This window comes from Erinaceus europaeus, chromosome 2 (assembly GCF_950295315.1).
Source record: "Erinaceus europaeus chromosome 2, mEriEur2.1, whole genome shotgun sequence".
NCBI classification, from domain to species: domain Eukaryota; kingdom Metazoa; phylum Chordata; class Mammalia; order Eulipotyphla; family Erinaceidae; genus Erinaceus; species Erinaceus europaeus.
In genome coordinates, this window is record NC_080163.1 from 181,780,005 (window position 1) to 181,801,774 (window position 21,770).

General features: G+C 42.9%; 1 protein-coding gene across 1 annotated transcript in view; it reads left to right on the top strand.

The window, feature by feature from the left end:
- GPATCH1 (G-patch domain containing 1) overlaps positions 1–20,837 on the top strand; it is a 57,386-nt gene extending 36,549 nt beyond the window's left edge. The window contains exons 11-20 of the mRNA XM_007539469.3: positions 3,712–4,008; positions 6,057–6,235; positions 7,947–8,074; positions 9,896–10,032; positions 10,395–10,561; positions 12,502–12,718; positions 12,851–12,958; positions 15,078–15,175; positions 16,652–16,800; positions 20,555–20,837. Of these exons, the coding sequence (XP_007539531.1) occupies positions 3,712–4,008; positions 6,057–6,235; positions 7,947–8,074; positions 9,896–10,032; positions 10,395–10,561; positions 12,502–12,718; positions 12,851–12,958; positions 15,078–15,175; positions 16,652–16,800; positions 20,555–20,585 (1,511 nt within the window). The 3' untranslated portion in view covers positions 20,586–20,837. The remainder of the gene's footprint in view (positions 1–3,711; positions 4,009–6,056; positions 6,236–7,946; positions 8,075–9,895; positions 10,033–10,394; positions 10,562–12,501; positions 12,719–12,850; positions 12,959–15,077; positions 15,176–16,651; positions 16,801–20,554) is intronic.
- Positions 20,838–21,770: the final 933 nt, after the last annotated feature.

The following is a 21,770-nucleotide window of genomic DNA, read 5'->3' on the forward strand; positions in this document are numbered from 1 at the left end:
AAGTAGGAACAGAGCACATGAAAGTACGGAGACCTTTGGGTGGAAGGAATCTAGAAAGTCTATTTTAGGAATGTCCCTAGCAGCCTATGTCTTACTAATCTTTGCTTGAGCTTAATAGCTAACATGGGAATGGGCTAGAAATTTTGTCTGGGAAGATGGTATCAGAGTTGAGAGCAGAACCAAAGAATGGATTAGGGCACAGAGATGCTTGCACATTTGAAGAAAATAAATAAATGCATCTAACATGGGGCCTATACCTATTCATACTTAACAAAGCAGTCTGTACAACCTGTGAGTCCCTGTCAGACTGTGCTCACAGTCCATGGTCACAACTGGGAACATTCTAGGCTTCACTCACTTCAGAACCAGCCTTCTTGAAGTGGCAGAGTAGGTTGACCAGCCTCCCTTTGGACATGGGGGCAGTCTTACCACTGCTAGTTCATAGTGAGGGTGTAGTCCTGAAGAAGCCCACAATAATAGATGTGATCAGTGATGGATGGTAGAGAGATGGGTCTACCAGAAGGTCTAGGTCCATGTTATCTATGGAGGAATCCAAGGATTCCCTTTCTAGGGCCCTGGGTGATGGGGTGGCCAGATAGTGGCTAAAAAGGCCATCATTAAGTGAGACAGTCTTTTGATCTTATTCAGCTTTTGTAGTCAGTTCTTTTTTTTCTTACCAGAGCACTCATTGCTCAGCTCTGGCTTATGGTGTTGTGGGGGATTGAACCTGGAACTTTGGAGCCTCAGGCATGAGAGTCTGTTTGCATAGCCGTTATGCTATCTCCCTTGCCCTGTAGTCACTTTTATATCTGAGGATCTTAGACTTTCTCCCATTTGTTAAAGCATTGAGTGTCATTGTTATATCCAAACTGTTATTAGGGTTATGGAATTTGGCCTCAAGTTAGGGAGAAAATAGATGTAGGATTTCAGCAGTGCCTTATTAAACCTCAAGTTTTTTCTGCATTTACTTGTCTGATGATTCCAATACGGGTTGTCATAGGGACAATAATTTTTTTTTTAAAGAATTTATTTATTCATGAGAAAGATAGGAGGAGAGAAAGAACCAGACATCACTCTGGTACATGTGCTGCCGGGGATCGAACTCAGGACCTCATGGTAGAGAAGCCAATGCTTTATCCACTGTGCCACCTCCCAGACCACGAGAATAATTGTTCTTTACTTGACATATAGTCTTTGCCAGCATATCTCTTGGTCAGTTGTGTAGTTTTTCTTCTAAAGCTTATCAAAGGGGTAGCAGTAATGCTGGTGCTCTGTCAGAAGAGATTAAAAAAGATAGAAGAATGTATTTTACCTTCTTTCCTATAGTTCATTGAGTAGACAGAACGATTGAGGGAAGTGAAGTAAAGGGTAGGAGAGGAGGGTGTCTAGGCTTAAGTAATAAATTTATGATAAGAAAATTTAGGATGCCTTCTTTAGGCTATTCTACTAGAATGCCAGGCTTATTAGGTCTAAGTCTAATCATGGAGGGCTATTAAGTACTTCTATTTTGAGGCATATGATTGCCCCTTACACATGGATACATGTATACATTTACCCAGTACCCTAGACCCTACCCTGTATCTTGCCCTCTGAAATGGAACAAGGTAGTCCCATGTGTTTGGAAAGATCTCACCAGATTAGAGGTGTTGGGAGGTTGACATTTTAGGCTTGGCATCTCTGGAGACAGTCTGTGGTAACAGGTCAGTAGCAGCATAGTGTGGCATGGTGGCACTGGTAGTGTTGATTTAGTTGAGGTCAACAGAGGCAGTATAGCAGGGTAAGGGGTCAGAGAGAAGAAACATCAAGAAATACAAGCAACATCCTAGAAGTTCCAAGAGTAGAAAAAATAAAGAGGATGGGATAGGTTCCTTGTCAGACTTCTGCTTTTCTCTCTTTTTTATTTTTAAATATATTTTAATTTATTATTGTATAGAGACAGAGAGAAATTTAGAGGAGAGGAGAAGACAGAGAGGGAGAGAGGCAGAGAGACACCTGCAGCCCTGCTTCATCATTCATGAGGCTTTCTCCCTGCAGGTGGGGACCAGGGGCTTGAACCTGGGTCCTTGCACACTGTTACATGTGCGCTTAACCAGATGCATCACTGCCTGGTCCCAGACTTTTGTTTTTCTGCCAGAGCACTGCTCAGCTCTGGCTTATTGTATTGCTGGGGATTGAAACTTGGGCCTCTGAGTTTCAGGCATGAAAGTCTTTTGCATAACCACTATGCTATCTACCTGGCCCTTTGGTCCCAGACTTTTATTTTTTTAAATTTTTTTAAAATTATTTTTATTTATTCTTTTTGTTGCCCCTTTTTTTTTTTATTGTTGTAGTTATTATTGATGTCATTGTTGTTGGATAGGACAGAGAGAAATGGAGAGAGGAGGGGAAGACAGAGAGGGGGAGAGAAAGACAGACACCTGCAAACCTGCTTCACCGCCTGTGAAGTGACTCCCCTGCAGGTGGGGAGCCGGGGGCTCGAACCGGGATCCTTCCGCTGGTCCTTGTGCTTAGCGCCACCTGCGCTTAACCCGCTGCGCTACCGCCCGACTCCCAGTCCCAGACTTTTAATAATTGCCCAGAATGTGGTGAAAACCAGGAACATGTGTATCTTCACTTTCTGTGTACGGCCTGGGCATGTAAGAGTTTTTTCTTAGGGGCAAGTTTATGGTAGCTCTTTCTCTGACAGCCTGCAAGGCACGAGCACATCAGAAAGTCTGGGCAAATATTAAGAATTTCCTGTAAATTAGAGCAAAAAGACTTGAACTTAGCATCTGGGAGCCTATTAGGTATCTCAAATATGTCAAAAAACCCAAAATTTAACAGAGGACATGTGTAAGAGCTTCCTGACTTTTTTTTTTTTTCTTCTTCAGGGATTTGTGAGATGGACTTCACTCCATCTAATAAGTAGGAAGGTCTGAAGAGCTGCAGAAGCTGAAAGGCTGTTATAGACAGGAAAAGGGGCAGACAGGACAAGAAAGAGCAGATAATTTGTGTCAAAGTCACCTTCTTTAGGGCATGGGGAGGCACTTGTGCTGATGAGGTGATTCCGGATTGACTGGTTTAAGATTCCATTCCTGGGAGGAACTGCAATTGTAATTAGGTTAGGTATTAAGTCCCAATTTAATGATGTAGGTCTGCACAGGGGTAGATAGCTCTCTTTCTTCCTGTCTCCTCTACCCTCTTCATTTTCTCTCTGTCCTACCAGATAATAACAAATAGAACGAAAAGGATAACGTGGCCACCAGGACCAGTGAATTCGTAGTGCCAGCACCAAGCCCCAGTGATAACCCTGGTGGCAATAAATAAATCAATCTTTTAAAGAAGACAAGGCGAGAAAGAAAATAGCATAGAGGCTGCAGAGGAAATTGCTTAACTGGTAGAGAATTGGCCTTGCATATGTGATCCCCAATTTTGTATGTGCCAAAGCGGTGTTCTAATCCCCCCCAACACACACACACACACATGCACACGCACACGCACAGGCACACGCACACGCACAGGCACAGGCACACGCACACACAATCTACCTCATGCAAAACCCACCTCTCTCACATGTAATAAACCTTCAGGGAAAAAAAGGGGGCAGGGGGAAAAGAAATGATCAAGGAGGAATATATATATATATATATATATATATATATATATATATATATATATATATATATATATGTCTAATGATAGTTTTCATTTTCCCTTGTTGTTGCTGTTTAGGTTCAGCTACTTCCGTGTTAGAATTCCTCTCCCAGAAAGACAAAGAGAGAATCAGAGAAGTGAAGCACGCAACTGATCTGAAAGCCGCACAGCTTAAGGCCAGGAGTCTGGCCCAGAGTGCCTCTCACAGCAGGCTCCAGCCCTCCTCTCCAGATGTTGCACACTCCTCATGGCTCACAGCACTGGCTGGTCAGGCAGCTACCCCAAGAGCCAGCAACTTCAAGCCTTTTGCAAAAGATCCGGAAAAGCAAAAACGATATGAAGAGTTTTTAGTAAATGCGAAACAGGGCCAGAAAGGTGGGTGCTAGGCCTGGGTCTCCTATGACTTAGCTAGGGGTACCATTCTTGCTGTTCTGGCCTGAGTCTCAGATCTGGAGTTCAAGTATCCTACTCTGCCAGTATCTTGCTCTGTCTTGCTGCAAGCAGTATAGAGATATCAGGCCCTGGCCCTCGGCTGTAGGAATCAAGAACAATTAGCTTGTGTTTTTCTCTCTATCTCAGTTCCTAAAGATAACTGAGTGGAGAGCATATTTGGCAGTGGCTAATGTTCAGTGTCAGAGTATTTACTGTTTGCCAATGTTTAACTTCACTCGGTGTTGCATTTCAAATCCCGAGGACAAGGTCATCTCCCTCTGCATTTCAAGATCCTAACTCTTCGGTCCTGAATTATAGTCTCAAATTTGACTCTTCAGGATAGTTGGCCGGGCTGGTGAGATAGCTCACTTGGATAGTGCACTTGCCTGGCCATGGGCCCAACCCAGGTTCGATTCCACCCCCACCCCCACCATACTGAAGGAAACACGAAGCTGTAGTATCTCTATCTGTCTCTATCTGTCTGAAACAGTCAGCTTGGAGTCTTGGAGTGAGAGATGGTTGTGGAACCTTACATGGGGGAAAAAAAAATAACTCTGCATTGATGAAGTAAACATGGCCAGGCTGAGGGCTACTGTTATATATGCCAGCTATGTAAGTTTGGGATGTTAAAAATAGCATGGGTGGGAGTCGGGCGGAAGCACAGCGGGTTAAGTGCAGGTGGCACAAAGCACAAGGACTGGCGTAAGGATCCCTGTTGAAGCCCCCGACTCCTCACCTGCAGGGGAGTCGCTTCACAGGCAGTGAAGCAGGTCTGCAGGTATCTGTCTTTCTCTCCCCCTCTCTGTCTTCCCCTCCTCTCTCCATTTCTCTCTGTCCTATCCAACAACAACAATAATAACTACCACAATAAAACAACAAGGGCAACAAAAGGGAATAAATAAATTTTTTAAAATATTTTATTTTATTTATTTATTCCCTTTTGTTGCCCTTGTTGTTTTATTGTTGTAGTTATTGTTGTTGTCGTTGTTGTTGGATAGGACAGAGAGAAACGGAGAGAGGAGGGGAAGACAGAGGGGGAGAGAAAGATAGACACCTGCAGACCTGCTTCACCGCCTGTGAAGCGACTCCCCTGCAGGTGGGGAGCCGGGGTTCAAACCGGGATCCTTATGCCGATAAATAAATATTTTTTAAAAATAGCATGGGTATGTAGTTTTTGTGAGAGGGTAACTGTTGGCAAACCAGCAACTGAATTTTTAAAATATTTTTATTTGGAGGATTAATGGTTTATACTAAGTACAGTTGTTGATACATGTATAAAATTTCTCAACTTTCTGCAGAATACTCCCACCTTCAGCCTGGGCCCTCTTCCACCATCCTGCACCAGGACCTGAAGGCCTCCCCCCATCCCCGACACCCTCCCAAGTTCTTTACTTTGGTGCAAAGCAGATTTTTTGCCTACTATGCTTTAATTCTATACCCCGAATGCTTGTTCATTAAGTAAAACAGGGAAAGAGAAGGGAGTGTTTTTCTGTTCAAACTGAGGAATGTCACCGGGATGAGCTAGGTGTGATGGCATACCTGGTTGAGCGCACATATTGTCATGTATGAGGACCCAGGTTTAAGCCCCCAGTCTCCACCTGTAGGGGGAGAAGCTTCATGAGCTGTGAAGCTGTGCTGCAGGTATCTCTCTCTTTCTCTCCCTCTCTACCTCCCCTTCCCCTCTCAATTTCTCTTTGTCAAGTCAAATCAAATCAAATGAAACAGAAAAATATATTTTTTTACTTCAAAGATTTAACTAAGCATTAAAAAAAAAAAAAATCCCCCAGACGTGTTTTTCTCTGTTACACTCAGTAAATAGAGTTACTAAAAGTAGCCTTTGGAGGAAGAGAGCAATACTACCAATAAGGAAACATTCTAAAAGCCAAGATAAAGATTTGTACAGATAGCCAGAGGTACCACACAGAGAGGCTGCTTTAAGCTCCAGGTTTTCCTTGTGTGTGAAGGAGTTTTTCTTGTTCTCTATACCACAGATGCTCTCGAAAGGTGTCTAGACCCCAGTATGACAGAGTGGGAGCGAGGCCGCGAGCGTGATGAGTTCTCTAGGGCGGCGCGGCTGTACTCGTCTTCCCACTCAACCTTGTCCTCCCGCTTCACTCATGCCAAGGAGGAAGACGACTCAGATCAAGTTGAAGTCCCTCGAGACCAAGAGGTACGCCACCCTCAAATTCCTGCCTGGCGAATTTGAAAATTAAAACACCGTATCCCTAAATGTTTCAAATCTCTTAGGGAAAAGGCAAAAATGTCTAGGGCTTTGTAAAATAAGAAGTGATTGCATACTCTTGGCTCTCTCTGTATTTTATTTTATTTGTATATTTAAAGAATATGTTACTTGGGAGTCGGGCGGTGGTGCAGTGGGTTAAGCGCAGGTGGTGCAAAGTGCAAGGACCAAAGTAAGGATCCCGGTTTGAGCCCCCAGCTCCCCACCTGCAGCGGAGTCGCTTCACAAGCAGTGAAGCAGGTCTACAGGTGTCTGTCTTTCTCTCCCCCTCTGTCTTCCCCTCTTCTCTCCATTTCTCTCTGTCTTATCCAACGACAATGACATCAATAACCACAACGTTAAACAACAAGGGCAACAAAAGGGAAAATAAATTTAAAAAATTAAAAAATTTTTTACTTATTGGATGGAGACAGAGAGAAGCTGAGTGACCAAGGAAACAGAGAGGGAGAGACATCTGCAGCACTGCTCCACCACTCATGAAGCTTCCTCCCTGCAAGTGGGGCCTGGGGACTAAACCTGAATCCTTGAGCATTCTAATGTGCTGTCAACCAGGCATGCCACGGCCAGGCCCTTACTATTATTATTATTATCTTCTAAAGATGTATTTATTCCTTTATTCCTTTATTTTCCTTTTTACTTGATAGGACAGAGAGAAATTGAGAGGGGAGAGGAGGTAGAGAGGGACGGGGCAGATGCAGGCACACCTGGTTAAGCACACACACTATAGTGCACAGGGACCCAGGCTCAAGTCCCTGGTCCCTATTTGCAGGGGGAAAGCTTCACAAGAAGTGAAGCAGGTCTGCAGGTGTCTCTCTTCCCTTCCCCCTCTCGATTTCTCTCTGTTTCTGTTTGATAATACACAAAATTTTTTTTTAAATTGGCCAGCCACAATTAAAATAGAGCCGGCTTTAGCACTTGTGAAGCTTCCTCTTGCAGACAGGGACTTAGGGCTTGAACCAGGGTACTTGTGCACGGTGATGTGTGTGCCCCTCCCCAGCTCCCCTCTCAGTGGGTATTAGCAGAGATGCCATAGCAGAAACTGCTTGGAAGATGACTCGAAAACTTTTGTAATGTGTGTGCTCAGTCAGATGTGCTACCACCCACCCCTCAAAGCTTTTGGAAAAAAAAATGGATTTGAAACATTTATTAAAAGATTTTATTTATTTATACAAAGCGCAAGGACCGGCGTAATGATCACGGTTCGAGCCCCCGGCTCCCCACCTGCAGGGGAGTCGCTTCACAGGTGGTGAAGCAGGTCTGCGGGTGTCTGTCTTTCTCTTCCCATCTCTGTCTTCCCTTCCTCTCTCCATTTCTCTCTGTGCTAACAACGACGACATCAATAATAACAGCAATAATAACTACAACAGCCATTAAACAACAAGGGCAATAAAAGGTTAAATAAATAAATAAATAAATATGAAAAATAGTAAAAATAAAAGATTTTATTTATTTATTAAGGAGAGAGAGAAAGAGAGAGAACCAGGCTCTCCCAGGGATCAAACCTGGGACCTCATGCTTTAGAGTCCAGCGCTTTATTAGTACAGCTCCACCTCCCAGATTGCTCCTTGAAAACTTTGAAGTGTAATGGCAGGCAGGCTGACTGTGGGAACACTTGGTGAAAAAATAACGAATATCTTCTCAGAATGATGTCAACGACAAGCAGTCCGCGGTGAAGATGAAGATGTTCGGGAAGCTCACTCGAGACACTTTTGAATGGCACCCTGACAAGCTTCTCTGTAAGAGGTTTAATGTTCCTGACCCATATCCAGAGTAAGTTGGAGGAAATAAGCTCTTACAGTCCTCCTCATGCCCCCATACTACAGCCAACTTTCACCGCTGGCAAGATAGCTCACCTGGTAGAGTGCCTGCCTTGCTGGAAGTGCACCCCAGATTTGGGTTCCTGGTATACTCCATGGGACTTCTGCCTCACTGGGGGGAGCTTTGGTATTGTGGGGATACCTTCTCTGTCTGGGGATCAAACTTGGTACAAAGTGCCTGAGGTCCAGTGCTTTATCCACTGTGCTATGCCCTAGGAGGCAAAAAAAAAAAAAAAAAAAAAACAAAACCTGAGCATTGCTCAGCTCTAGTTTATGGTGGTGCAGCGGATTAAACCTGGGGCCTCAGAGCCTCATGCAGGAAAGTCTTCTGCAAATTTTTTTTCTAGATGCACATTTGTAAATACTTAGGTCTCCAAATTTTGTAGACTTTTCTTTAACATCTGTTAATTTCTCTCTTCTTTTTTTTTATTGTTTTTATTTTCATTTTAATTGGATAGGAGCAGTCAGGAGGTAGCACACCTGGTTAAGTGTTCACATTACAGTGAGCAAGGGCTTAGTTTCAAGCTTCTGATCCCCACCTGTAGGGGGGAAGCTTCACCAGTGGTGAAGCAGGGTTTCAGGTATCTCTCTCTCTCCCTATCTTCCCCCCTCTCTAAATTTCTGTCTCTATTCAATCATAAATAAAATAAATATATGAATAAATATATTTTTTAAAACAGCCATTTTTATTGGATAGGATAGAGAGAAGTTGGGAGGGGAGGGGAAGATCGAGAGGGAGAGAGACAGAGAGACACCTGCAGACCTACTTCACCACTTGTGAAGCAACTCCCATATAGGTAGGGAGCCAGGGGCTTGGACCTGTATCCTTACGCCAGTCGTTGCACTTTGCACCATGTGCGCTTAACCCACTGCACTACTGCCCGACTCCCTGTTGTGGAACTTCTTAGTGAAACCCATTTTCAAAGTTAAATTTTAGGGGCTAGAGTGGTCATCTACCAGATAGGGTGTGTACCTTGCACATGACCCAGGTTCAAGTCCTAGTACCATACAGGAGGTACTCTAGCATTGGGGGAAGCTCTGGTAACGTGGCATCTCTCCCTCTTCTCTCTCTCTCTGACTCCCTCTGTTTTCTTTTCTTTCTTTCTTTTTTTTTTTTTTTTCTGATTCCATTTCTATCTAAATAAAAAAAAAAAGTCAGCCCAAGAGTGGTGATGTCATATGTGAGACCTTGAGTCCACAAAAAAAAAAAAAAAAACAAAGAAGAAGAAGCAGAAGAAATCAAAGTTAATTCTATCTCCTATTATAAGGAAAAACTCATGGATACTAACGTTTGATGTTAGGAATTAAAAAAAATTTTTTTCCTAAGTCCTGGCTTATGGTGGTTCTGGAAGTTGAACCTGGGACTTTGGAACTTCAGGCATGAAAGTTGTTTTGCCTATCTCCTCAGCTCTGGGCCTTGGGCCCTGTTAGGAACTCTTGAACTGCTTTGTTCAGGGTTTGGGTTTTGGGAAATTGTTCAATGGTTAGCAAAAGACTTTTTTTTCCCCCTAAGGTAGAGACAGAAAGGCAGAGAAAGGGAAAGAAGACATAGCTCCTAACCTTCCTTCAGTGAGGTGGGGGCCGTGCTATCAATATGCACACAGCAAACCAGCACGCTATCCAAGTGAGCTATGTGCCCCGGCCCTCAGCACAAGACATTGTAGTCAATAGAAGAACTCCTGGAAAAAATACCAGGTAGAAAACTTTATAGGGATGCATCTTATCCTTTGATGTGTTATTAAAATTGATATTCTTTTTTCTTTGTAACTCCCAGCTCCACATTAGTTGGCTTACCAAGAGTGAAACGTGACAAATATTCTGTCTTCAACTTTCTGACATTGCCCGAGACAACTTCCTCACCTACAACTCAAGCATCAAGTGAGAAAGTTGCCCAGCATCGAAGTTCTGACAGTGAGTAACGCTTGCTTCCTCAGGTTCATGTAGTGACCATGGTCTCATCCCCTAACTGGTAAAGAAACAAAAGTGAAGACCTTCTCTTCCTAAGGATCCACACAGTGCAAGCTCTTTCCCTTCACTAAAAGAATTGCTGGTCCAAACACTTGAACATTAGCTCCTGTATTATTGGTCCAGACGTGTAGTAGGTCTGAGGCTTTGCCTTAGCATTTACCATGTCCCAGCTCCTTGCACAGTACCTGGCCCCTGGTAGGTTTGATGGTGCTCTTAAGAGAAATAAAGAGACATACTGAAGAATTTGCCTTCAGCTTGCCAAGTCTGATGTTAGATTTTTTTTTTAAATTTTTTTGCCTTTTCAGAATCAAGAAAATCATCCAGATGGGATACATCAAAACAAGAAAAGAAAGAGAATTCCATTAGCGAATTTTTAAGTTTGGCTAGATCAAAAGTTGGTCCATCTAAACAAGAGTCCAGTCCATTAGTAAAGAAAGAAGAAAAACCCGTGACAGAATCACTCCCAGATAAGGTATTTGGGACTTAATAGGCTCTCTTGGTCATTCTTGCTGTGTGCTTTGCCTTTCTCTACGGCGGTGTTTTCTCATCACTCAGTAGCAGCCATCAACAAGCTTTCTGTGAAGGGCCAGGTAGTCAGTATTATGGACTTTGGGGCCCTTACAGCCGATGAGGTTGCAACTAGCCATTTCTGCTCTTGAATATGGAAGAAATCACCGGCAATATGAAAATGATCAGCTCTATCTGTGTTCTCATTAAACTCTATCCTAGGGGGTGGCACACATAGCAAAAGAACACAGAACTTGTAAGCATGAGACCCTCAATTCAGTCCCTGGCACCACATGCGGCATATGTGTGTGTGTGTGTGTGTGTGTGTGTATGTCCAGAACTTTATGTATGTATGTGTGCTTTGTCTTTTTAAGAAATATGCCAAATATATATATATATATATATATATTAAAAATTATTCATTTTTGGGAGTCGGGCTATAGCGCAGCGGGTTAAGCGCAGGTGGCGCAAAGCGCAAGGACCGGCATAAGGATCCCGGTTCGAACCCCGGCTCCCCACCTGCAGGGGAGTCGCTTCACAGGTGGTGAAGCAGGTCTGCAGGTGTCTGTCTTTCTCCTCCTCTCTGTCTTCCCCTCCTCTCTCCATTTCTCTCTGTCCTGTCCAACAACGACAACAACAATAATAACTACAACAATAAAACAATAAGGGCAACAAAAGGGAATAAATAAGTAAAATAAATATTTTTTAAAAATTATTTATTTTTATGAGAGAGAGAGAGAGACCAGAGCATTGCTTCAGCTTTGGTTTATGGTGGCGCTAGCTAGGTATTGAACCTGGGACTTTAGAGTCTCAGGCATGAAAGGTAGACACACACACACACACACACCCCATAGCACCATGCTTCAGTGATACAATAGCACCTTCCATACAGTGTCGGAGTTCAAACACAGCCTACACACATGGCAAGGCATATATCCCACCCAATAAACTTTTTCTTTAGCCCCTCACATAGAGACAGAAATAGGGAGACATTAAGGAAAGATACTACAGCACTAAAGATTCATCTGGTGTGGTAGGAGCTGGACTTGAACTTGGCTCAGGTGCATGAGGAATCAGGCACACTATCCAGGTGAGTTTTCTTGCCAGGCTGAGTCTTGAAAAACTTGCATTCTACTGCATTTGCATTTTTGACTGGTTTGGGTCTTTTCTTTCTTTCTTTCCTTTTTTTTTTTTCTCAATTTTTTTATATTTATTTATTTACTTTCCTTTTTATTGCCCTTGTTTTTTTATTGTTGTTGTAGTTATTGTTGTTGTTACTGATGTCGTCGTTGTTGGATAGGACAGAGAGAAATGGAGAGAGGAAGGGAAGACAGAGAGGGGGAGAGAAAGATAGACACCTGCAGACCTGCTTCACTACCTGTGAAGCGACTCCCCTGCAGGTGGGGACCCGGGGCTTAAGCCCAGATCCTTACACTGGTCCTTGTGCTTTGCGCCATCTGCACTTAACCTGCTGCGCTACCGCCTGACTCCCTTTTTTTTTTTTTTTAAACCAGTATATTTCTTACCTCTGGCTTACTTACTGCTGAGGATTGAACCTTTGGGGTTCAATTGGGGCCTTTGGTGTCTCAGGCATAAGAGACTTTTTGCGTAACCATTATGCTATCTCCCCAGCCTGGACCATTTTCAGTTTCAGTTCAGAGGCTTTAGCTGCTTTCCTGTTAGCATATTCAGAAGGTGTTGGATCAGAAACACAAAAATAAGTGCATGTAGGTGACCGTCTCCTAGTGAGGCAGTGAGTGGGTGTGGAGACCCACGTACGAGTGTAGGCATAGATATGCTTGCAGGCGCGTGTGCGTGTGTGTATGTATTAGAGTCTTTGATCCCTCTAATACACACACTCCCTCACCGCTTCATCCCTGACTCTGATTTTAACTGATAATATAGGAAAGAAACCAAGATGTGAATTCTCCGGCTGAGGAGAGCAGTGCCCGCCCATCCATGGACTTATTCAAGGCCATCTTTGCCAGCTCCTCTGATGAAAAGTCCTCCTCCTCTGAGGAGGAGCAAGGTGACAGTGAGGATGATCAGGAAACCTCCAGGGAGGCTGACTTGAAAAGTTCCCAGGAAACTGGCTTGGTGGAAACAGCACCTGTGGTGCAAGGTACGTCAGCTAGTTCTGCAAGACGGTGAAGATAATTTCATGCTGTGTCTGGCAGCAACAGTTATGAATTCGGGTCTCAAACACATCAGTTATTTGTCAACTGCATGCAACTAACACACCTGTGATTTTCAGCTATTGAGCCAGCCCTCCAGGAGCCTCCACCTCCTTTCCTGATTCAAAAGATGCAGATCGATGAAAGAGAAGAGTTCGGCCCGAGGCTGCCTCCAGTCTTCTGTCCCAGTGAGTCCAGAGCTCTTTGCTTCACTTGTTTGCACTGGCACCTGCTTCTCCCTGAGACATGACAGCGCTAACCGTGTGCTAACTTCCACTCATCTTATCCGACATACGTTCGACCAGATACACATACTTAGTTTTGGTTTCTTTGTCCTTAGTCACTTTTTGCTGCTACTTGTACCAAGTACCTGAATAAGAATAACTTGCAGTCTGAGGGAACTTTAAACTGCTTTTTGGCTTTAGTTTCTAGGTACTTATATAGTAAAAGCCTAAGTTTCTGGCATGTAGATTATTAAAAGAAAGGAGTGTGACTTTTGCAAAAGTGTAGTGAATTTGCTTTTAATTCAGATCTTTAGCTTAAAACAAATGTGTTGATAGCAATTTCTCAGATGTTCTTGATATCCCTTTAATAGTTAATACCTTAAGTTGGTCTATGGGTTACTGGGGGGGGGGGGAATGGCTTTCCAAAAACTAGAATTTATTATTATTATTTACCAGAGCACTGTTCAGCTTTAGCTTATGGTAGTACTGGGGATTGAACTTGGGGCCTTTGGTATCTCAGGCATGAAAAGCTTTTTGTGTTACCATTATGCTATCTCCCTAGCCCAAACACTAGAATTAAAAAAAAAAAAAATTTCAGGCTGGTCAAATTATTGAATATCTGACTAAAGCATATAACTAGAAAATTATTGGGACCTATTGACCGGATTTGGAAAATATTCACACTAGGGAAACACCTTGGAATGTTTTTTAAATTTTACATTTATGTATTTGTTGAGAGAGAGAGAGGGAGAGAAAGAGAGAGAGAGAGAGAGAGAGAGAGAGAGAAAGGACTCTAGCACATCTTTCTGGCATATGCAATATCTAGGGGTTTAACACTGGACCTCATTCTTGAGAGTCCAATGCTTCATCCACTACTCCACCTCTTGGACCCCAACACTTGGAACTTCTCTTTAGGTGGGAGAAATTAATTTGTTGTTGTACTCTATTTCATGGTGGTTTGGGTTATTGGAAATTAGCAACCTATCAAATTACTTTGGTCACAATTTGGAATAATTATCAAATGCATTATGTTATTTTGATCGTAGTTTTTAGTGTTTCTACCTATAAGAAAAATCTATGGGAGTTGATGAGAGAAGCTGACATTTATATACAGGTTTTTTTTAAATTAATATTTTAAATTTATTTTAATGAGATAGAGAGAGAGAGATACACAGAGAGAAACACCAGAGCACTGTTCAGCCCTGGCTTATGATAGTGCTGGGGATTGAACTTGGGACTCATGAAGAGTCTTTTTTGTGTAGCCATTATGCTGTCTCCCCAGCCCTATGTATAGGTTTTGGGACAATGGGATTCCTATGAATGGCCCTATCTAATTCCAGGTGTCCCTTAAACATCAGGGATTCCTTTAAAAAATAATTATTTAGTCTATTTATTTACTTGGGGGAGGATAGGAGGGAGGGAAAGAGACCACAGCACCAAGGCTTCCTCCAGTGCAGTGGGGGCTGGGCATTGAGATGTTTTTACCCCTATTTCTAGATGGGGAAATTGACGCTTGGAGAAAGAAGTGAAGTCACATGCCAGAGATTTCAGAGCTGGTATCAGCTGAGGTTCTGATCTGTCTCAAGCTTGCCTGAGGATGTTAAATTACAAGAAACTTGTGGCATGCTAGTCTAACTTTATCTTCCTCTGATGTCATCTGGCGGATATGACTGTAGCCAGAAACTGGTTGGCTCACACAGGACTCACCTTAAGGATTCTGGCAGTTTAAATATAGAGCTCCATGTACTAATCCTCTACTTATCAGCAAGGCTGGGCAGGAGTTCTGCCTTAATGTTAAACATTCCATCTTTTTTCCCCTTTATTGGGGGATTAATGTTTTGCATTTGACAGTGAATACAATAGTTTGTACATGCATAACATTTCTCAGTTTTCCACACAACAATACAAACCCCCACTAGGTCCTCTGTCATCCTTTTCCAGGACCTGTACTCCCCCCCCCCCCCAGAGTCTTTTACTTTGGTGCCATACACCATAAGCATTCCATCTTAATTAGATTCCAGAGTCAGTAATTTGCTATGTCTCTCCCCCTATAGCTCATGAGTTTATTACTTGTGTGTTTCAGATGCTCGTCAGACACTAGAGACACCTCAGAAAGAGAAACATAAAAAGAACAAAGAAAAACACAAGACCAAGAAAGAACATAGGCGAAAGAAAGAGAAGGTAATTTAGGGGGAGTAGGGGGAGAGGGGCCTGTATTTAGTGGTCTGGAGAAGCTCCCAGGAATGACATACAAAACCAGCTAAAGAGACTGTGTTGGGGTTAAGATGGAGTGCACAGGGCTCCCTGCCCCATGATTGAAGTGTTGACATTCAGTGGGAAACTGGTTTTCAGAAACATCTGCTTTTTCTTTTTTAAAAAAATATGTGGCACACCTGGTTGAGCGCACACACTACAGTGTTCAAGGACCCAGGTTCGAGCCCCCGGTCCCCACCTGCAGGGGGAAAGCTTTTACAAGTGATGAAGCAGGGCTGCAGGTGTCTCTCTCTCTCTTCCTCTCCCACCCCTTCCTCCTTGATTTCTGACTGTCTCTATCGAATAAATAAACAAAAAAAATTTTTTTTTAATTTATTTACAAATTATTTTTTTAATTTGATAGGACAGTGAGAAATTAAGAGGGAGTAGGGGATAAGAGAAGAGAGAAAGAGAAACACTTGTAGACCTGCCTCCCCATTTGTGTAGCTTCCCCAGTGCAGATGGGGCCCGCGGGCTTGAACACAGGTGTGTGTGTTCACTCTGGAGTGCCACCATCTGCCCCTGCCCCCCCCCACCCCCCCGAACTTTCTTTCAGAGAAGATAATTTTTTCAGTGTCATCTAACTTTTTTTTTTTTCTTGTCTGTTTGTGAACATTGAAAAGTATGAAAGAGCGGTCTGGGAGGTGATGCAGTGAATAAAGTATTAGGCCTGTCAAGCATGATGTTCCTTATTTGAGCCTCAGCAGCACACATACCAGAGTGATGTCTGGTTCTCTTTCTCTTCTCTTATTCTTTGCATAGTCATCATGGTGTGATTTGTTATCTATCAGTGTATCTGCCGTGCTGTGACCTTCTGCTAGCTTCTTTGTGCTTCTCCAGAGTGCTTGTCATCCTGATGTGTGGTTTATCAGGAACCTAATAAAATGAGCCTGTCAGATTCATGGGGCATCAGGGGTCCCTTGGCTAAGATGAGAAACTAAATGTCAATCTAGAGTGCTACCCCATCTGCTCTTCTGCTGTGTCTATCTCTGGAGGATTCATTCTGTGATGTGTGCCCGCTGGAGAGTGTGTGCCCAGCTGGGTGTCCTATTTGCTGTTTGACTAAAGTTGATATATATTTTATTTCAGAGGACAGAGTGAAATTAAGAGGGAAAAGGGAGACAGAGAGGGAAAGAGAAAGAGAAATAGAGAGAGAAAGAGACAAATTGGTAGCACTGCTTCACCACTCATGAAGCTTTTCCCCTGCTGGTGGCCAGCTGGGGACTTGAACTTGGGTCAACACCTGCACTTAACCAGGTCTGCTACCAGCCAGTCTCCCAAAGGGGTTGATCTTGTTCTTGAGTGACTTCAGCAATCAGATTCCTCACTCGCCTGTTCCTGTACAGATTTTAGCAAGGAAGCACCGCTGCTTTTCCCCAGCTCTACTCACTCATTTATTTTCAGAAAAAGAAACACCGGAAGCACAAACACAAAGGCAAGCAGAAGAATAAAAAGTCTGAGAAAAGCAGTAGCTCTGAAAGTACGGACAGCAGTGAGAGCCCGAGCGGTGAAGAAGGGGCCACAGCCCTGTCACCCGAGGAACTGCTGAGACGGTGAGTAACGGTGGACAGTGACTTTCAGGAAAGGTCCAAAGGGCAAGTCAAGTGCTGACACTTGGTTAGAGGCAGATTTCAGACGTAATGCATTCATGTTTTCTTTGTCAACATCCTTTTCACTTTATTGAAGAAATGGAGATTTATAGAATTATTATTGTCACAGGAGTCCATTTCCAGACTCCCCCCATACATTTATTTGTATATAAACTAGCCTTTTTCATTTTCATTTCATTTCATTTATTTAATGAAAGTGATAAGAAAGAGGGAGAAAGAGAAAGAGAGAGACCAAAACCCTGCTTCAGCTCTGGCTTATGGTGGTGCTGGGGATTGAACCTGGGATCTCAGAGCCTCAGGCATAAGAATCTTTTTTTTATATATATATATTTATTTATTCCCTTTTGTTGTCCTTATTATTTTCATCGTTGTAGTTATTATTGTTGTCACCATTGTTGGATAGGACAGAGAGAAATGGAGGGAGGAGGGGAAGACAGAGAGGGGGAGAGAAAGATAGACACCTGCAGACCTGCTTCACCACTTGTGAAGCGACTCCCCTGCAGGTGGGGAGCTGGGGGCTTGAACTGGGATCCTTATGCGGGTCCTTGCGTTTTGCGCCACGTGTGCTTAACCCGCCACGCCACCGCCAGACCCCCTTTAAAGTTAAATTTTAGTTACAAAAGCAATGTATGAATATATTGTGACATTTGACACCTTATAGGTATAACTTAAAATGATCTTTCACCAATTCCTAGAGCCTCTCCTCTCACCGCAGTAATGTCTGTCATCAGTTTCATGTGTAACTTTCAAAATTTTCTTACTCAAGCATGTGCGTGCGCGCACACACACATATACACACATACTCTCTTATGGTACAGCATACATACGTTCACTTCATTATGTATTTATAATAAAAATAATTGTATGTGGGGTAAATCTATAGGGTACAAATAATTAGAATAAATAAGTAGGGCTGAGAGATAATAGCACAATGGTTATGTAAAAGACTTTATTTTTTTAAAAAAATATTTTAAAATTTACTTTAGGATAGAGAGAGGTTTTATACATATTTATTTTATTTCATAGGAAGAGAGAAATTGAGAGGGAAAGGGGAGACAGAAAGGAGGAGGGAGGTATGGTTATGCAAAGAGAATCTCATGCCTGAGACTCCAGAAGTTCCAGGTTTAATCTCCGGCACCATCACAAGCCAGTTGGGAGGTGGTGCAGTGAATAAAGCAATCCCCCCGGCAGCATGTGTACCAGAGTGATAGCTGGTTCTTTCTCTCTCCTCCTATCTTTCTCATTAATAAATAAATAAATAAATAAAGGGAGTTGGACGGTAGCGCAGCGGGTGAAGTTCACATGATGCAAAGCGCAAGGACCGGCGTAAGCATCCGGATTCCAGCCCTGGGGAACCTGCAGGGGAATCGCTTCACAGGCGATGAAGCAGGTCTGCAGGTGTCTATCTTTCTCTCCCCCTCTCTGTCTTCCCCTCCTCTCTCCATTTCTCTCTGTCTTGTCTAACAACGATGACATCAATAACAACAACAATTAAAAAAAGACAACAAGGGCAACAAAATGGAAAATAAATAAAATTTAAATAAATAAATAAAATATTTTTTAAAAAAGCTTCTTTAAAGAGAGAGAGAGAGAGAGAAAGAGAGAGAGAGACATGCAGTACTGCTTCACCACTTGTGAAGCTTCCCCACTGCTGGTAGAGGCTGGGGGTTTGAACCTGGGTCCTCACACTATGCAATGTGTGCATTCTACCAGGTATGGTACCACCTGGCCCCTGCAAAAGACTTTAATATCTGAAACTCAGAGGTGTCAGGTTTTGTGGTACCACCATAAGCCAGAGCTGAGCAGTGCTCTAGTTAAAAAACAAACGAACAAAAAAAAAAAAAAAAAAAAAAAAACCACAGGGAGTTGGGAGTTAGCACAGTGGGTTAAGCGCAGGTGGCACAAAGTGCAAGGACCAGTGTAAGGATCCCGGTTCCAGCCCCTGGCTCCCTACCTACAGGAGAGTTGCTTCACAAGTGTGAAGCAGGTCTGCAGGTGTCTGTCTTTCTCTCCCCCTCTCTGTCTTCCCCTCCTGTCTCCATTTCTCTCTGTCCTATCTAACAATGATGACATCAACAACAACAATAATAACTATATCAATAAACAACAAGGGCAGCGAAAGGGAATATAAATAAGTAAATATTTTTTAAAAAGAGGAGGTGGCTATAGTTTATAAAAACATCAATTAATTAATCAATTAATTAGAGTGAATAAACATTGCCACATTGTCTCCAACTGTACCCATTTGAATTATGAAAGTACTTTTTGGTATAAACAGTACAGAAATATTTGTCAGTGTGATGGGTGAAGGATGATATCTCATTTTTAATTTCCATTTTTCTGGGTATTACTGACTTGAGTATCTGCTTACATGTCTCAGCCCTTTCCTTGTGCTTTTTTTGTGAGTGACTTGCTTGTGTTCTTTATATTATTCTATGTCATTGATTTTTTTTACACCTAAAATGTCTTTTGTTTTAAATTATGCAAAATCAAACCTCCAATCAATATTTACAGTATCTACTGACATACTTTACCATGTGTGCTTAACATGATGTATCATTGCCCAACCCCTACTGACATACTTTAAAAAAGTGATGTATTTTCTTTTACTTTCCATGAATTTTTTAATCTTTATTTATTGGATAGAGACAGCTAGAATTGAGAATGGAGGTGGAGATAGAGAGGGAAAGAGGCCTGCTTCACTTGTGAAGCTTTCTCCTTGCATCTCCCACCCATCCCCATGCCCTCACAGGTGAGACCACTCTTCTCACTTCTGTCACCATTGGTTCGTTGTCTCTTTTAATTTCTTATTATGTTTATTTATTGGATAGACAGCCAGAAATTGAGAGGGAAGGGGGTGATAGAGAGGGAGAGAGGCAGAGAGACTCCTGCAGGCAGCCCTGTTTTACCACTTGTGAAGCTTTCCCTCTGCAGGTGGGGACCGGGGGCTTGAACTGAACCCTTGGGCATTGTAACATGTGCACTCAACCAGGTGTACCACCACCCACCCTCCCTTTCTTATTTTATTTTATTTTATTCTATTCCTTTTTGCTGCCCTTGTTTTATTGTAGTTATTATTGTTATTGTTGATGTTGTTGTTGTTGGATAGGACAGAGAGAAATGGAGAGAGGAGAGGAAGACAGAGAGGGAGAAAGACAGACACCTGCAGATCTGCTTCACTGCCTGTGAAGTGACTCCCCTGCAGGTGGGGAGCTGGGGGCTCAAGCCAGGATCCTTAAGCCGGCCCTTGCACTTCGTATCACATGCATTTAACCTGCTGCGCTACCGCCCGACTCCCCCCTTATTTATAATTATTTATACTTATTGTATAGAGACAGCCTGAAATTGAGAGAGAAAGGTGAGATAAAGATATATATATATATATATATATAGAGAGAGAGAGAGAGACCTGCAACACTACTTCACCACTCAGAAAGCTTTCCCCCTGTAGGTGTGCACCAGGGACTTGAACCCAGGTCCTTGCACATCGTAACACGTGCGCTCAACCAGGTGCCCCACCACCTGTCCCTATCACTAGTTCTCTTGCTGGTGTGTGAACTTATTTTTAAAGGAGCCATGGAGTGGGAGGGAATTCTTTTCCACAGTAAGAAGACTTGTTCTCAGCCCCCACCGAGTTGCCTGGGTTCTCAGTGTATCTAACTTTTTTTTTTTTCCTTCTCTCTGTTTCTTTTCCCAGGTTGAAACGGTTCCCACTAAGGAGGCAGTAATTGAATTCTGCCCTGGCTGAGCCCAATATCCAGATCTCTTCTGTGATAGAAGCTCATTGATTGCTCCATCACTGCAGTGTACAGATTGTATTTATATGTAAATTCATGCTGTAAAATAATTTGTAAAGTCTTGACATTTCAAAGACCGCCTTGGAAGCTTCCAGAAATTGATTTCTATTTTTAACTTCAGTTAGCGCCACAGAGGGGAAAAAAATTCAGATTGTACAATTCAATTAAAATGGGATTTTTCTATTTGCTTCTTGATTTTTTTTTTTCCATTTCCTGAAACTTGGAGAAAGAAATTAAAAGTGAAGCTTTCCTGGGTCTGTTAGTAAGATGGTTGAGTCCAGATGTGGACAGTTGTATTAAGGGGGTGTCAGAAAGGGTTGCTTTCCCCTTCCCATGAGTGGCAGTGGTAATGGGGAGCCCAGTGGACAGCCAGGACCCTGGCAGGCAACTTCGGCACCTCAGGATGTTGTCACTCAGGTGAGACATGTCCTCAACCAGGAGCCGGGGAATGCACACCCACACCCTCTTTGGCCCAGATTCCTGGTCCGTGCTTTGAGATGATCGCCTCCTCATCAGCACTGCTAAGACCTTTGGAAAAAAGTAAAGTGCAGAAGCGTCTGCATTCCCAACACGACATCAGAAAAGTATCAGGATTAGGGGAAAAGGAAGAAAAATCACTTCTAGCTCTACCAGCCAGTGGGGAAAAAGAAAGAGAGAGGGGGGGGGGAGAGGGAGAGGGAGAGGGAGAGGGAGAGAAAGAAAGGGAAAGAAAGCCAATATTTTAACCATGGAGAATGATCTCAAAAAAAAAAAAAAAAAAAGAAAGCCAATATTTTAGAGTAATTTCCTATAGTCTTTCTCTAGTGGTTAGGACTGCTCCCCAGCTCGAGATGCCACTTCTTGTCTGAGATATAAATACATGTTTGTGTATCTGTGCAGAAATGAGGGCTCTTACATGAGTGTTTTTTTTTTTTTTTTTAAGCTCACAGGCCTACTTTTTATTCAGAAAAATAGGGAGAGACAGAGAAAGGAGAAACAGCACAGCAGTGGAATTGCCCCCATCCCTCCACACTCCACATGGTCCCAGGGTTCGAAGGTAGTTTATACATACATGGCAATGAACACAGACTACCTGTGAGCTATCTCTCTGCCCATTATATATTATACATTTTTTCC